At 39.1% G+C, this 14950-nt stretch overlaps 1 protein-coding gene across 1 annotated transcript; it reads left to right on the top strand.

Annotated features, from left to right (window-relative positions):
* The first annotated feature begins 10976 nt into the window (after positions 1–10976).
* Positions 10977–11977, top strand: LOC138905401 (uncharacterized). Its single transcript, XM_070193921.1, has 2 exons — positions 10977–11188; positions 11641–11977. The coding sequence occupies exons 1-2, from the start codon at positions 10977–10979 to the stop codon at positions 11975–11977; spliced, it is 549 nt and encodes a 182-aa protein (XP_070050022.1).
* The last annotated feature ends 2973 nt before the right edge of the window (positions 11978–14950 follow it).

Raw genomic sequence — 14950 nt, 5'->3', positions numbered from 1 at the left:
ATCTTAGTGGCTAAGTTTAAAAGAAGGGAAATTACCATTTGTGTCAGCCCATAAGTAAGCTAGTACAAAAATTAGCCAATTCATAAAGTATTACTAATATTAGTCAATTAGTTATTTGTAACAAAAACAAAATCAAAATTGTTTGCCTTCTTTTAATTGAGTATTATTGGAATAGACTGGATACATGTTAACGAGTTTAAATATTAGTTTTGGGATGATTTGGTAGAGTTTTGAAGTGGTTTGAATAGAAAATTTAAAGTAGAAGATGAACATGGAAAAAGATGATATGTGTATCATTTTTGTATTACATATGTATTATATTTGTATCAACTGTGTATTGTATGTATATCAATGAGATCTGTGTGTGAGATACATGTACGATACATGTTTTATACATGTGTCGCAGAACAATTTTGTGAACTCGATTTTAACTATGAATTTTGATACCAAATCTGTTCAAATCACCTCCAATTTTTCTCAAATTTTGTATATTGACTCATCTTATATTTTTAATAAATTTTAACCATACCCAAAAAAAACATATATATATATATAGTATTTCATCACCTTGTTTGCTATCTTATCCATAAAAATTCCGTTTCGTTTTGCATCTAATGTTGCTGGTCACACTTAAAATAATATAAGGGGATCTTTGCGTGTGATTCTTGGAGAGAAAGAATCCTTATTATTTGAGTTTTTAATTTTTGTATGTGCTTGGCTAGTTTTGATAAGTTTATAATTAATGGCTAGATGTTGATAAATTAAAACTTATTCGGAACATTTTTGTAAGATTCTCTTAAAGAGGATTTTTACTTCTCAAGAAAGTAGTACGATTCGTCTAGATTTGCAAGCTTGAAAAGGAACCTTCTTTTGCAAAACCAATAGTAATGTCACGACCCAAAACTTAGCTTGTCGTGATGACGCCTAACGTGGTACTAGGCAAGCCGACACTACAAAATACTTTCACATTTTTAAATGAAAAATAAGAATAATACAGGTTTAAATCATCAAAACTCTCAAAATGGATAGAAAGTCAAAACTAATACAACAATTCCCAACATCGGGGTGTCACTGAGTACATGGGTATCTAAACATCATAATTCGGGGAGTACTGTCTATAATAGTCTGAAACTAAATACATAAAGCGGAAAGATAGGGAATGAGAGACAAGGTCTGCGAAGCGCCAGGCAGCTACCTTGAAATCTCCAGACGATCAACTGTGGAAAGGAATCAATACCTATCGTGTCCGAAAATACCTGAATCCGCACACGAAGTGTAGGGTGTAGCATGAGTACAACCAACTCAGTAAGTAACAAAACTAAATAAAGGACTGAAAGTAGTGACGAGCTTCACAGTTATAGTTCAATTACAGTAATCTCAACATAGGAAGGTAGGCATACTTTCAAGTTCGACAATTTAGGCCACAACAGTTAATCCATGTCATGTGAAACAGAATATATTATCTCTCAGAAATTACAAGACGGTGATACATAACAGCTGAAGTGCAACAGAAGTGAAAGTCAAATGCATCATCTCAGAGCAAAAGTCACTCAGTCCTTCCATTCACTCTAACCTCACAATCACTCATTCCTCACAGTCATTCATTCCTCTCAATCGCTCAGCACTCGACACTTGCACTCAGTAGGTACCTGCGCTCAGTGGGGGTGTGTACAGACTCCGGAGGGGCTCCTTCATCCCAAGCGCTATAATAAGACAATCATGGCATAAATCAATGAAACATGCTGCGGCGTGCAATCTGATCCTATAAATATCCTCACAATCAGGCCCTTGGCCTCACTCAATCATCAACCTCTGCAGTCTCTCGGGCTATCAGAATCATGACAATCAGCCCAAACAAAAGTGATATAACGTATCAACAAGGAACAATAGAGATTGAGATATGATATTCAAATAAAACTGTAACTGGGTACAAAACAATAATTTACCAGATAATTCAACATGTACACGACCTATATGGGTCCCTACAGTGTCAACACAAGGTCTAAACATGATTTCTAACATGATTTGCAGTTCAATTTCTCTATTACGTGAAGAATGTACGGATAATAACAGATTATTCAACTACACAGTTCCATGAAATTGACCAAGTCACAATTCCTACGGTGCACGCCCACATGCCCGTCACCTAGCATGTGCGTCACCTCAAAACCAAACACATGTCACATAATACGGGGTTTCATACCCTCAAAACCAAATTTATAACTGTTACTTACCTCAATCCGAGCAAATCTCTACTCCAACATACCCCTGCCTCGCGAAACGACCTCTGAATGCCTCGAATCTAGCCACAAACAATTCGATACAATCAACACAGGTTAAAGGAATCAATTATAGAAGATAAATACTAAGTTATTAATCAAAAGTCAAAAATCAATGCAAAAGTCGGCCCCCGAGCCCACGCCTCAAAATTTGTTAAAAGTCACAAAACCCGAAAGTCCATTCATCCACGAGTCGAACCATACCAAAATTACCAAAATCCAACTCCAAATCGTCACTCAAATTCCCAAAACAAACTCTCCAAATCCCTAGCCTCAAACTTCCAAATTCCACCTTAAATACACACAAACTAGGTGGGAAATTCAATGGGGAAATAAGATTATTGATAAAATATGAGTACAAGGGACTTACCTAAAGAAACCCTTCGAAAATACTCTCAAGAATCACCCAAACCCGAGCTTGAAATGTTTAAAATGAAGCAAAATCGCGAACCCTCGTTTTTAAATAATCTGTCCAGCATTCTCGCTTCTGCGGCCACTTACCCGTTTCTGCTGTGTCGCAGAAACGACCACACTCCTGCTTTTGCGGCCCCTAACTCCGCTCCTGCAAGCCACCAAACCGCTTCTGCGGACCCAGCACCTATTTCCATTTCCGCTTCTGCGATCCTACTACTGCATCTACGGTCATGCAGGTGCGGTAATTCTCTCGCACCTGCGATCACTGCACACTCCCCTCCAAAAGTCGCATCTGCGCAACATAGCCTGCACCTGCGATCAAAGCTCTGCAGGTGCGGTTACACCAGTAGAGTCCCAGCTTCAGCAGTCTTTCAAACTCAAACTTTAATCCGAAAACCATCCGAAATCAACCTGAGGCCCCCGAGACCTCAACCAAACATACCAACAATTTTTAAAGCACTATACGAACTTAGTCGAGCCCTCAAATCACCTTAAATAACATCAAAAATACGAATCGCACCTCAATTCAAGACTGTTGAAATTAAGGAATTCCAACTTTTACAAATGACGCCGAAACCTATCAAATTACGTCCGATTGACTCCAAATTCTGCACACAAGTCACATTTAACATTACGAACCAACTCCAACTTCCGAAATAAGAATCTGACCCCGATATCAGAAAGTACACTCCCGGTCAAACTTTTTCAATAATTCAATTTTTGCCATTTCAAGCTTAATTCCACTACCGACCTCCAAATCACAATCCGGACACGCTCCTAAGTCCCAAATCACCCAACGGAGCTAACGGAGTTATCAAAACTCCATTCCGGGGTGGTTTACAAATAAGTCAACATCCGGTCAACCATTTCAACTTAAACTTTCAACCTTGAGACTAAGTATCTTGATTCATTCCAAAATCTTACCGGACCCGAACCAACTACCCCGGTAAGTCACATAGCAGTTATAAAGTATAAAATGAGTAGTAAATATGAGAATGGGGCTACAACTCTCGAAATGACCGGTCGGGTCGTTACAAGTAAGCGGACTAAGAATGCGTTTATTCTCGTCATACCTTATCACAGTCCAATTCCTTTCCCTTTAAGTTTTGAGAAATGCGTTTCACTATTTGTATTCAGAAAATTTTATGGACTCTTTAATTGAGTATTAGTCTATCAGCGAAGTCAGTTCTCTGCACAAATAGTAGCTGTATGTTGAACGATTATAAAGTAATGGGTATTGTATGATCCAAAATTCAGATTTAGGTATATGCAATCAGATTTTATGATAACATAAGGTTAATCTTAGCCAGTATTAATATCTAAAAGATATACCAAACATTTTTGTTATAAGATCCCGCGTGTGCTATTGAGTAGCAATAAATGATAGCAATAATGATATGATAAATGATTCAAGAATATGAAAGATAACAATAAATAACAATAAATAGCATATAAGTAAATAAATGGGTGGAATCACCCAAAAAAGGTGAGATTTCCCAATAATTCTTATGACAAGGATGGATGGTGATAATCCTTTAAATATTCAGATCCTCCTTGGATCGTGGGAGAAAACGTAGATAAAGATCTCGAAAAAGGTAAGCTTTGTATGTATATGATAAAGGGAGAATCTTCAGAGAATGTCAATGTATAGTTTTTTTACAATGGATGTCCAATCCCCTCCAATAACTACATATCTTTCTATTTATAAAAGTACGTGGATCACAAAACCCTAGATAGTACAACTGGGAAGAATATTCATTAGAATATTCTTTAGGGAATGGTAATCCTAGAACTAGCTGTCATTGCTTTCCGAAAAGGGATACTCGGCCTCGTCCTCTGTTGAGTCACTTTGACCTCGTCGACGATGCATTGTCTTCTCGCGATGTCGACTCTTTGAGGCTAAGTTATTATATCCTTTTGACAACATGCGGTAGCCTCCGAATGCTTTCTTCATATCGACTTGGTCAATTGTAAGGCCCCGTAAAATATTTCCTAAAAACCCGGATTTTCGCGATGCCAAAGTAGGCGTAGAGATTAATAATAGTATAAATTCTTTGCGGCGAGCTTGCGAGTCGCGGTTCGAACATTTTGGATTGAACAGTACGCTGTGAGTTGAAGGAAAATATTGGGCAGGAGTACGCATTTCTGCGGCCCATTCTGCGGTCGCAGAACCACTCTGCGGACCGCATAACCGTTTCGCGGCCACATTCTTGTTGCATATCCCGCCTTGTAATTTTTTGGAGGGAGATTCTGCGGTGCACTATGCGACCGCAGAACCGTTTGCGGTGCATTACGTGACCGCAGAACCGTTTGCGGTGCATTACGCGACCGCAGAACAGGTCTGCAGGCTGCATAGTGACCGCTATGGCTGTCCAACGGGACGGGACGAGACGACATTTAGCTGGGACAGTGGCGGGACGGGACGAAACGGTAGGCCCATCCTGTCCCGCTAACAAATGGGATGGGACGAGATGGGACGGGACGGACGGTAGGCCCATCCCGTCCCGCTAACAAACGGGATAGGACGGGACGGGACGGGTTCACGGGCCTTAAGTGCCATTTTAAAAAAAAATTATTTAAGCATTGAGTTTGGCAACGGATATTCTTTTGACAATAACTAAGTTTTTAAAGTTTGCAACATCTAGTTTTTTGACTTATTTAATAAACTTAAAAATTAAACGAAAATTAGGAAATTAAGTAAAGAATTATAAAATATTAAAATAAAAGACTTGTAATGAAATATTCTAGTAATTATAAATTTATAATAGAGTTATAATTTATTTAATATAATTTCAAGCCATTAAGTAACTAAGTAAGAGTGTAAGACAATTCATAAAAAAAAATTCAACGCTTAGAGCCTTTTATTTTATTAATAGAACTTTCAAATCTCACATACAAATATAATTCTTTTGAAGAGCACCTAATCTACGCAGCCACCTTCTAGGAAGGGTTCTGTTTGAACTAGGCCTCTTAGTAGCCAATTACAAATTATCATACTAATATTTGTAAGCTCCTATATAACTTCGGTGTTACTTATCTATAATTTCTCTCGGACATTGTTCTGAAATTGGCAATGTTGATTGATGTTCCATGAGTTACATGCCGTCATCGCTCCCAGTGCTAAGTATCTCATTGTATTTTTCTTCTTCCCTAGTGGTTAAGTTTTCAAAGCCAAGATTTTTTCTTTCTAAATTAATCCAATCTCTGAATAATACGGAAATCTCTAGGCTGTCCTCCGCTAATGAATGTCTATGATCTCTGATTTGAAATCTTTCCGCGCTAAAAGCATTCCCCGATGCTACTGATGATGTTTGAATAGCAAGAATATCTCGGGCCATTATTGAAAGTGTTGGAAAAGCCTTCCCACGCTCCCTCTACCATGCCAAAAGTTGTTCGTTGCCTTCTTCATCTTTAATACTTTCCAATCCTTGATTAAGATAAGAATCAAGTTCATCGTCAATAGAGGAATCAAAACTTGTTATATCATCCATATCTTCCCATAAAACTTCTACTCTAGACTTAGAAGTAGAAGGAGTAGTTTCACCACCTGTTGTATCTATAGATTTATATTTATCAAACATTGATCTAACATAAGAATATATGTTAGCTTGGCATTCTTCGAGAGATGGTTGTTCATTTTCTTGAATTGCTAAATTCTCATAAATTTTACGAACAAGTCCCTTTGCACCTCTTAATTTTAAAGATGGTTGTTTTATCTAATTCTTCTTCCTTATTTTCTTCATCCTTATTTTCTTCGTCCTCAATAAAAATATCATTGCCAAATTGTCTTTGTAAAGTTTCATGATCTAGTTGTTCTCCGAAATTAATATTATAATATGTGGGGGTTGGGAAAATGAAGTTTTATCAATATGAGTTATTTCATCTATATGTTTTCTAATTATAGGAGAAGGGCTAGGATTAGGACTAGGATTAGGATTACTACTACTTTCACCTTTACTAGTTTTTCTAAATACGCCAAATATATTTTTAGGTGCCATAATTTAAATACGAAATTAAATTAAAAAAGTGAACACAAAAATTAAAAATACAAATGAAATACGAAAATAGAACACGTAAAGTAAAACAAAAATTAAGCACTAAAATAATGCGCAAAAGATATATATTAAAATTAAGAGATGGAATGAGTGCACCGTGATTAAATATTAAAACTTGAAGAAATTGCCCAAAATATTGCTCCAAATACTTAACGAATTAATTTGAAGCTTGAAAGTTGCTCCAAACATTTGCCAAATACTTGAAACTTATCACTTGATTGCGAGAAAATTGAGAGAATAATATAGATAGAATGTAAGAGATTTGAGAGAGAATGATTTATTTTTGTGGGAAAAAATAAAAAAGGATGGGGGTATTTATAGTAGAAAATAGGGCCAAAATATAATTTAATAAACTTAGGGATTATATTAAAAGTTTGGAGGGGAGGGGTAGGGGGTGTTTTTTTTGGGGGGGGGGGGGGGGGGCAAATATGACCATTTTTTGCCGTTGGGAACGACTATTTTTGCAATTATAGCCGTTGCCCAATGGCTATAATTCAAAAAAAAAAGGACGCGGGACGAGACGGGACAGACGGGACGGGATAAACGGGACGAAATGGCCATCCCGTGTCCCGTTTAACATGGGCCCATCCCTTTTAAAATTAAGTGGAATAGGACGGGACGGCCCGTCCCGTTGGACAGCCTTAATGATCGCAGACCAGGTCAGTTTCTTTCCAGCTCTGGCACCTATTTTCGCGGTCATTTTGCGGACCGCATAACCATTTTGCGGTCGCATATGCGATCGCAGAACCCGTTTCGGAGCTTCATTTTTGGGATTTTTAAACCCGACCCAATTCCGTTAAAACACACCCATAAACCATTTTGATCATATTTTCTAATATTTTTAAAGTGAGAGAGAGGGTCCTAGAGGGAGGAAGTGATATTCATCATATTGCTCTTCAATTCTCACTTAAAAGCTTGAAGATTATCAAGAGAGGAACCTAGGTCTTCTTCCTAAGAGGTAAGATTCTATCACCCAAACTCTTAATTTTAAAATGTAACTAGAATGGGCCATTAGTAAGGTAATTCACGGGGATGGGAGTGCTTACCTTACATGCATGTATCCTTGTAGTATGTGGGAAGATTGTGAGCTAAAATGATAGAGAATGGGTTGGGGAATGATGGAATCTTCCACAAAAAGGGCCTTAAAACATTTATGCACACCTAATGTTTGATAATATGCTCAAATGAGCTAAAACCATGTTCATCTTCCTAATTTTGATTCAATCTTGTTATATTTCTAAAATAGATTGAAGTTGATAAGAATTCTGGACCATATTAGAGTCTAAGAAGCTCAATTGAGGTATATTGACTAAACCCCCTTCTTATTAGAATCGAATCCCACGGTGTTCATGTAATTAGAGTAAGTTCTTGATCATTATAGAATTGGAGATTTCTAATGTGTTTGTGTTGAAAGATGTAAGTTCAATATTTATTCTAAACGCTTCATCATGTTATCTTGTTATTTGAGGACATGTTCAAAAATATGGAATATATGTTAGAAATGTTAAGACTTCATGTCAAGATTGAAATAAAGGTTGTTATGCCAAATTGTATAAAAAGCCTCTATGTGCCTAAGATTTCAAAAGTGCTCATATGTGAATTTAATGTCTTGAATGGGAAGCCTTGTTATTGTTGATAATGATAATGATATTGAATGTGGAAAAAGGGGGTCTGGAACTATGAAATACAGCCAAGTGCCAAGAATAACTTTGTAATCATAACCACTAGTGCCAATGAATCGAAAGTATATAAAAGAAGTACGATGTGAGATGATTGACTAAAAAAAGGTAATGTCTCAAATGAGATGGCCTAGCCGATCGGGCCGAGATCAGACTCCATATAAGAACACAGTGGTATTATGGATGGAATTGTGAAAAGGGTTGATGTCTCAAATGAGATGGCCTAACCGATCGTACGCCATGCCGCACATATGGTGGTACTGTGCTAGAAAGTTATGATGAAATTGTTGTAATGTCTCAAATGAGACGGCCTAGCCGATCGGGCCAAGATCGGACTCCGTGTAAAAATACGGAGGTATTGTGAATTATGGAATATCGGAACTAATGATCTCCCAACCTAATAATATGAAAATTGACTTGAAAACGTATATGATCCTTATCGTGTTGTTTTAATATTATTTGATTCTTGACTGTTCCTCTTGTATTATTATTCATTCTATTGAGTTGGTGTTTAGCTTTACATACTAGTGCTATTCGACGGTACTAACGACCCTTTTGCCGGGGACGCTGCTTCTTTAAATAGATGCAGGTGGTTACGTAGCAGACATCGTTGATCACAGATAGTGCTGCATCCTCTTCTCAGCGGACTCGGTGAGCCCTATTTCATTCCGGGGTCATGTATTGTACCTTTTATTTATATTATGGTCACTTTTTTAGGTATAGTTGAGGCCTTGTTGCCGGCACCATCCTTACTCTCTTTTGTATCTTTAGATGCTCTGTAGATACTATGTGGGTTGTACATGGGTGTTGGGAATGTTAAACAAGTTATGTTGTGTTTGATCACTTGTTCCCCTTGAACTATAAAAAAAGTGTATTTTGAGACTTAAAGGAGCAATGACTAATGAAACGATTTAGGGTTGTATGAATGAGATTCCTACTGTATAATTAATGAAATCACGTCTTTTCTTGATCATGGGTTAGTTTGGTAGAAAGTATCTAACAGGCTTGCTCGGCCGAGTTCACTCGGCTGAGCGCCGGTCGTGCTTCCCGAGGTTGGGGCGTGACAAACTTGGTATCAGAGCCGAAGGTTTTAAAGTGTCCTAGGATGTCTCAGAGCCGTGTTTGGTAGAGTCCTTCTTATCGATGTATTGTCGACCACATCTATAAGTTGAAGGCTACTTGGACATTTAGGAACAATACCCTTCTTTGATATTCTGGATCATGCGATGAAACTAAATGTGCAACTGTTCCTCCTCTAACTCGTGCATTCCTTTAACTTTCAGTATATGGCACCTAAGAAGAGAGCAAGAATTGGCCAAGGAGCCAACGCTGCCTTAGGAGTGGCAGTGGACCCTTTATTTGTTGATACGGGTGAACATCCGAGGGGTGAGGATAATCCCCGACTGCTACACTACCTGATTCTACTACACCGACAAAGGCCACACCAGTTCCTGCACCTACTAAAGGTGTGACGGTTCCTCCACCTGATATATCGATTCCACCTCCAGCCCCAGTTTCTGGTTCTGGTATTTCTGATGAGGATCTTAGGGGAGCTATTCAGATGCTGACATAGATAGTGGCTTCTCAAGCCCAACGATCAAATGTTGCACCCACTTCGTCTAGCCTTCAAGGGGATTCTACTAGTTCTAGGTTGAATAGATTTCTTCAGTTGGATCCTCCGGTGTTCACAGGTACTAATCCCAAGGAGGACCTACAGGACTTCATTGATGAGATGTATAAGACCCTCTGGGTTATGCACGCTACTGAGACGGAGAGAGTGGAGTTGTCCACCTACCGCCTACCACCTACCGCTTACCGCCTACTGCCTACCGCCTACCGCCTAAAAGGGGTGGCATATTCTTGGTTTGAGCTGTGGGAGGACTCTCGGGAGGAGGGGAGCCCTCCAGCGAGATGGAATGAGTTTGCTGATGCCTTTATAGACCATTTCTTGCCTGCCGAGACTAGAGCAGTCTATGCCTCAGAGTTTGAGAATCTTATGCAAGGGAGTAGGAGTGTGTGGGAGTATCATATGGAGTTCGCGCGCCCGTCAAAATATGCTATTCACATGTTGCCTAGAGAAGGAATCACATTCTTGGGTCATATTGTCTCTAGAGAAGGAATCAAGGTTGATCCTCAAACGATTTTAGCAGTAAAGAATTGGCCTAGGCCTATAACGCCCATCGAGATTCACAGTTTCTTGGGCTTAGCAGGGTATTACAGGAAGTTTGTGTAGGGTTTCTCTACTCTTGCCTCTCTGTTGAATAAATTGACTCAGAGAGATAGATCTGAGGCAGAGAAGATGGCTTGTGTTACTCAAGGATTACGACATTGGTATTCTATATCACCCGGGGAAAGCCAATGTTGTGGCCGATGCTCTTAGCCGGAAATCTATGGGTAGTTTAGCATACTTGGATGTATATCAAAGGCAATTGGCCAAGGAAATCCATCGATTGGCTAGGACTGAATCATCGCTTGTTATGGAAGTCAAAGAAAAGAAATACAACGATCCATTTTTGGTGTAATTGGAGGGGATTCAAAAATATAAAACTATGGCTCTTACTCTTGGCATGGATGATGGTACCCTAAGGTACCAAGGGCGACTATGTGTTCCGAATGTAGATGGTCTCCGGGAAAGAATCATGATCGAAGCTAACGCTTTTAGGTATTCTGTGCATCCAGGTTCTATAAAGATGTATCACGATCTCAAGGAAATCTATTGGTGGAATGACATGAAAATGAATGTGGCGGACTTTGTGGCAAGGTGTCTGAATTGTTAGCAAGTGAAGGCCGAACATTAACAGCCCGGTGGGTTGGCATAGAACATAGGAATTCCAATGTGGAAGTGGGAAATGATTAATATAGATTTTGTGGTAGGATTACCACGTACTCCATGTAGGTTTGACTCGATTTGGGTGATTGTGGATCGACTCACAAAATCAGCACATTTCTTGCCAGTTAAATCTACCGACACAGTGGAATAGTATGCTCAGTTGTATATCAAGGAAATAATCAGGCTACATGGTACTCCTGTTTCTATCATTTCCGATCGAGGGGCTCAGTTCACGATAATATTTTGGAAGAAATTTCATCAAGGTTTGGGTACTCAGGTGAATCTTAGTACAGCTTTCCATCCACAAACCGACGGGCAAGAAGAGCGGACTATTGAGCACTTGAGGACATGTTGCATGCTTGTGTTCTTGATTTCAAGGGTAGCTGGGATGATCGTTTTCCACTCATAGAGTTTGCTTATAACAACATCTTTCATGCGAGTATTCAGATGACACCATTTGAGGCATTGTATGGTAGGAGATGTAGATCTCCCATTGGGTGGTTCAAGATTGGGGAAGCTGAGTTAATAGGGCCAGACCTCGTGCATCAGGCTATGGAGAAGGTTAAGATCATAAATGAGTGGTTGAAAACTGTCCAGAGTCGTCAAAAATCCTATTCGGATGTTCGTCGCAGAAACTTAGAGTTCAAAGAAGATGATTGGGTATTCTTGAAGGTTTTCCCCATGAAGGGTATTATGTGGTTTGGGAAAAAGAAAAATTGAATCCGAGGTATGTCGGGCCATAAAAAATCATCTAGAGGATCGGTCAGGTGGCGTACAAGCTTGAGCTACCACCCAAGATGTCATTAGTGCACCCTGTATTCCATGTGTCTATGTTGAAGAAGGTAGTTGGAGATCCGTCAGCTATTGTGCCGGTTGAGACCATTGAGGTTAATGAAGAATTGTCATATGAAGAGATTCAAGTTGCCATTCTTGATAGACAAGTACGAAAGTTGAGGAATAAAGAAATTGTCTCCGTGAAAGTGTTTTGGCGAAACCAACAGGTTGAAGAGGCCACTTGGGAGGCCAAGGAAGAGATGAAGATGAAGTATCCTTACTTATTTGAATAGTTGTGTAATCCTTTTACGAACTTGTCGCTATGAATTTTTGTATCATTTGTTCAGTTAATGTAAAGGTGCTCCTTTTGATTGTATGTTGTTTACATGAGGCCAAGGTTGGTGTTGTTATGAGTTATGTTACATCATTGGATTATGTATATTTTTGTAAGATGTGTTACTGGGGCTCCCTGACAGGTGGATAGGCCTAGTTCCAAAGGAAATTCTGGCAAATTTTTTGGAAATTTAGAGAGTTAGTTAAATTTGGGGTTGCTGGTGTAGGGTATGAAAACTGAGTTGCATACGGTGCTAATAGCAGACCCTGATCCTCATTCGAGGATGAATGATCTTAAGTGGGGGAGGATGTAAGGCCCCGTAAAACTTTTCCTAAAAACCCGGATTTTCGTGATGCCAAAGTAGGCGTAGAGATTAATAATAGTAGAAATTCTTCGCGGTGAGCTTGCATGTCACGGTTCAGACTTTTTGGATTGAACAGTGTGGTAGGAGTTGAAGGAAAATGTTGGGCAGAAGTATGCATTTTTGCGGCCCATTCTACGGCCGTAGAACCACTCTGCGGACCGCAAACTGGTCGCAGAGTAGGGCAGATTTCTGGGGGAAGGTTCTGCGGTGCACTGTGTTACCGCAGAACCATTCTGCGGTGCATTATGTGACTGCAGAACAGGTCTGCGGGCCGTATAGTGACCGCAGACCAGGTCAGTTTCTTTTCAGCTCTGGCACCCATTTTTGCGGTCATTTTGCGAACCGCATAACCATTATGCGGTCTCACTCGTTCTAGAGCTTCATTTTTGGGGTTTTTAAACCCGAACCAATTTTGTTAAAACACACCCCATAGACTATTTTGATCATATTTTCTGATATTTTTAGGGTGAGAGAGAGGGTCCTAGAGGGAGGGAGTGATCTTTATCACATTGCTCTTCAATTCCCCCTTAAAATCTTGAAGATTATCAAGAGAGGAACCTAGGTTTTCTTCCTAAGAGATAAGATTCTATCACCTAAACTATTAATTTCAAAATGGAACTAGAATGGGCCATTAGTAAGGTAATTCACGGGGATGGGAGTGCTTACCTTGCATGCATGTATCCTTGTAGTATGTGGGAAGATTGTGAGCTAAAAATGATAGAGAATGGGTTGGGGAATGATGGAATCTTCCACAAAAGGGCCTTAAAACATTTATGCACACCTAATATTTATAATATGCTCAAGTGAGCTAAAACCATGTTTATCTTCCTAATTTTGGTTCAATCTTGTTATATTTCTAAAATATATTGAACTTGCTAAGAATTCCGGACCATATTAGAGTCTAAGAAGCTAAATTGAGGTATGTTTGCTAAACCTCCTTATTTTTAGAATCGAACCCCACGGTTTTCATGTAATTGGAGTAAGCTCTTGATCATTATAAAATTGTTGATTAATAATGTGTTTGTGTTGAAGGATGTAAGTTCAATATTTATTCTAAACGCTTCATCATGTTATATTGTTATTTGAGGACGTGTTCAAAAATGTGGAATATGTGTTAGAAATGTTAAGACTTCATGTCAAGATTGAAATAAAGGTTGTTATGCCAAATTGTATGAAAAGCCTCTATGTGCCTAAGATTCCAAAATTGCTCATATGTGAATTTAATGTCTTGAATGGGAAGCCTTGTTGTTGTTGATAATGATAATGATATTGAATATGGAAAAAGGGGGTCTAGAACTATGTAATATGGCCAAGTGCCAAGAATGACTTTGTAATCGTAATCACTAGTGCCAATGAATCGAAAGTATATGAAAGAAGTACAATGTGAGATGATTGACTGAAAAAGGTAATGTCTCAAATGAGATGGCCTAGCCGATCGGGCCGAGATCGGACTCCGTGTAAGATCACGGTGGTATTGTGGATGAAATTATGAAAAGGGTTGATGTCTCAAATGAGATGGCCTAGCCGATCGGGCCCTGATCGGACGCCATGCCGCACACATGGTGGTATTGTGCTGGAAAGTTACAATGAAATTGTGGTAATGTCTCAAATGAGATGGCCTAGCCGATCGGGCCGATATCGGACTCCGTGTAAGAATACTGAGGTATAGTGAATTATGGAATATCGGGACTAATGATCTCCCAACCTAACAATATGGAAATTGACTTGAAAACGTATATGATCCTTAACTTGTTGTTTTAATATTATTTGATTCTTGACTGTTCCTCTTGTATTATTATTCACTTTATTGAGTTGGTGTTTAACTTTACATACTAGTGCTATTCGACGGTACTAACGTCCCTTTTGCCAGGGCTCTGCATCTTTAAATGGATGCGGATGGTTACGTAGCAGACATCGTTGGGCACATATAGTGTTGCATCCTCTTCTCAGCGGAGTCAGTGAGCCCCATTTCATTCCGGGGTCATGTATTGTACCTTTTGTTTATATTATGGTCACATTTTGAGGTATAGCCGGGGCCTTGTTGCCGGCACCATCCTTACTCTCTTTTGTATCTTTAGAGGCTCCATAGACACTATGTGGGTTGTACATGGGTGTTGGGAATGTTAAACAAGTTATGTTGTGTTTGATCACTTGTTCCCCTTGAATTATAAGAAATGTGTATTTTGAGACTTAAAGGCGCAATGACTAATGAAATGATTTA

The sequence above is a fragment of the Nicotiana tomentosiformis genome, chromosome 2, assembly GCF_000390325.3.
Source record: "Nicotiana tomentosiformis chromosome 2, ASM39032v3, whole genome shotgun sequence".
NCBI lineage: Eukaryota > Viridiplantae > Streptophyta > Magnoliopsida > Solanales > Solanaceae > Nicotiana > Nicotiana tomentosiformis.
Note: the sequence above shows the minus strand (reverse complement) of the source record. Positions and strands in the feature narration are given on the sequence as shown.

What these genes read in the sequence shown, in the direction of transcription:
- LOC138905401 (XM_070193921.1), top strand. Translation starts at nt 10,977, where the DNA reads ATGGCTCTTACTCTTGGCATGGATGATGGTACCCTAAGGTACCAAGGG. An exon ending in GTGGCGGACTTTGTGGCAAG is followed by an intron (nt 11,189 to 11,640) that starts GTGTCTGAATTG and finishes TTTCAAGGGTAG; the next exon opens with CTGGGATGATCGTTTTCCAC.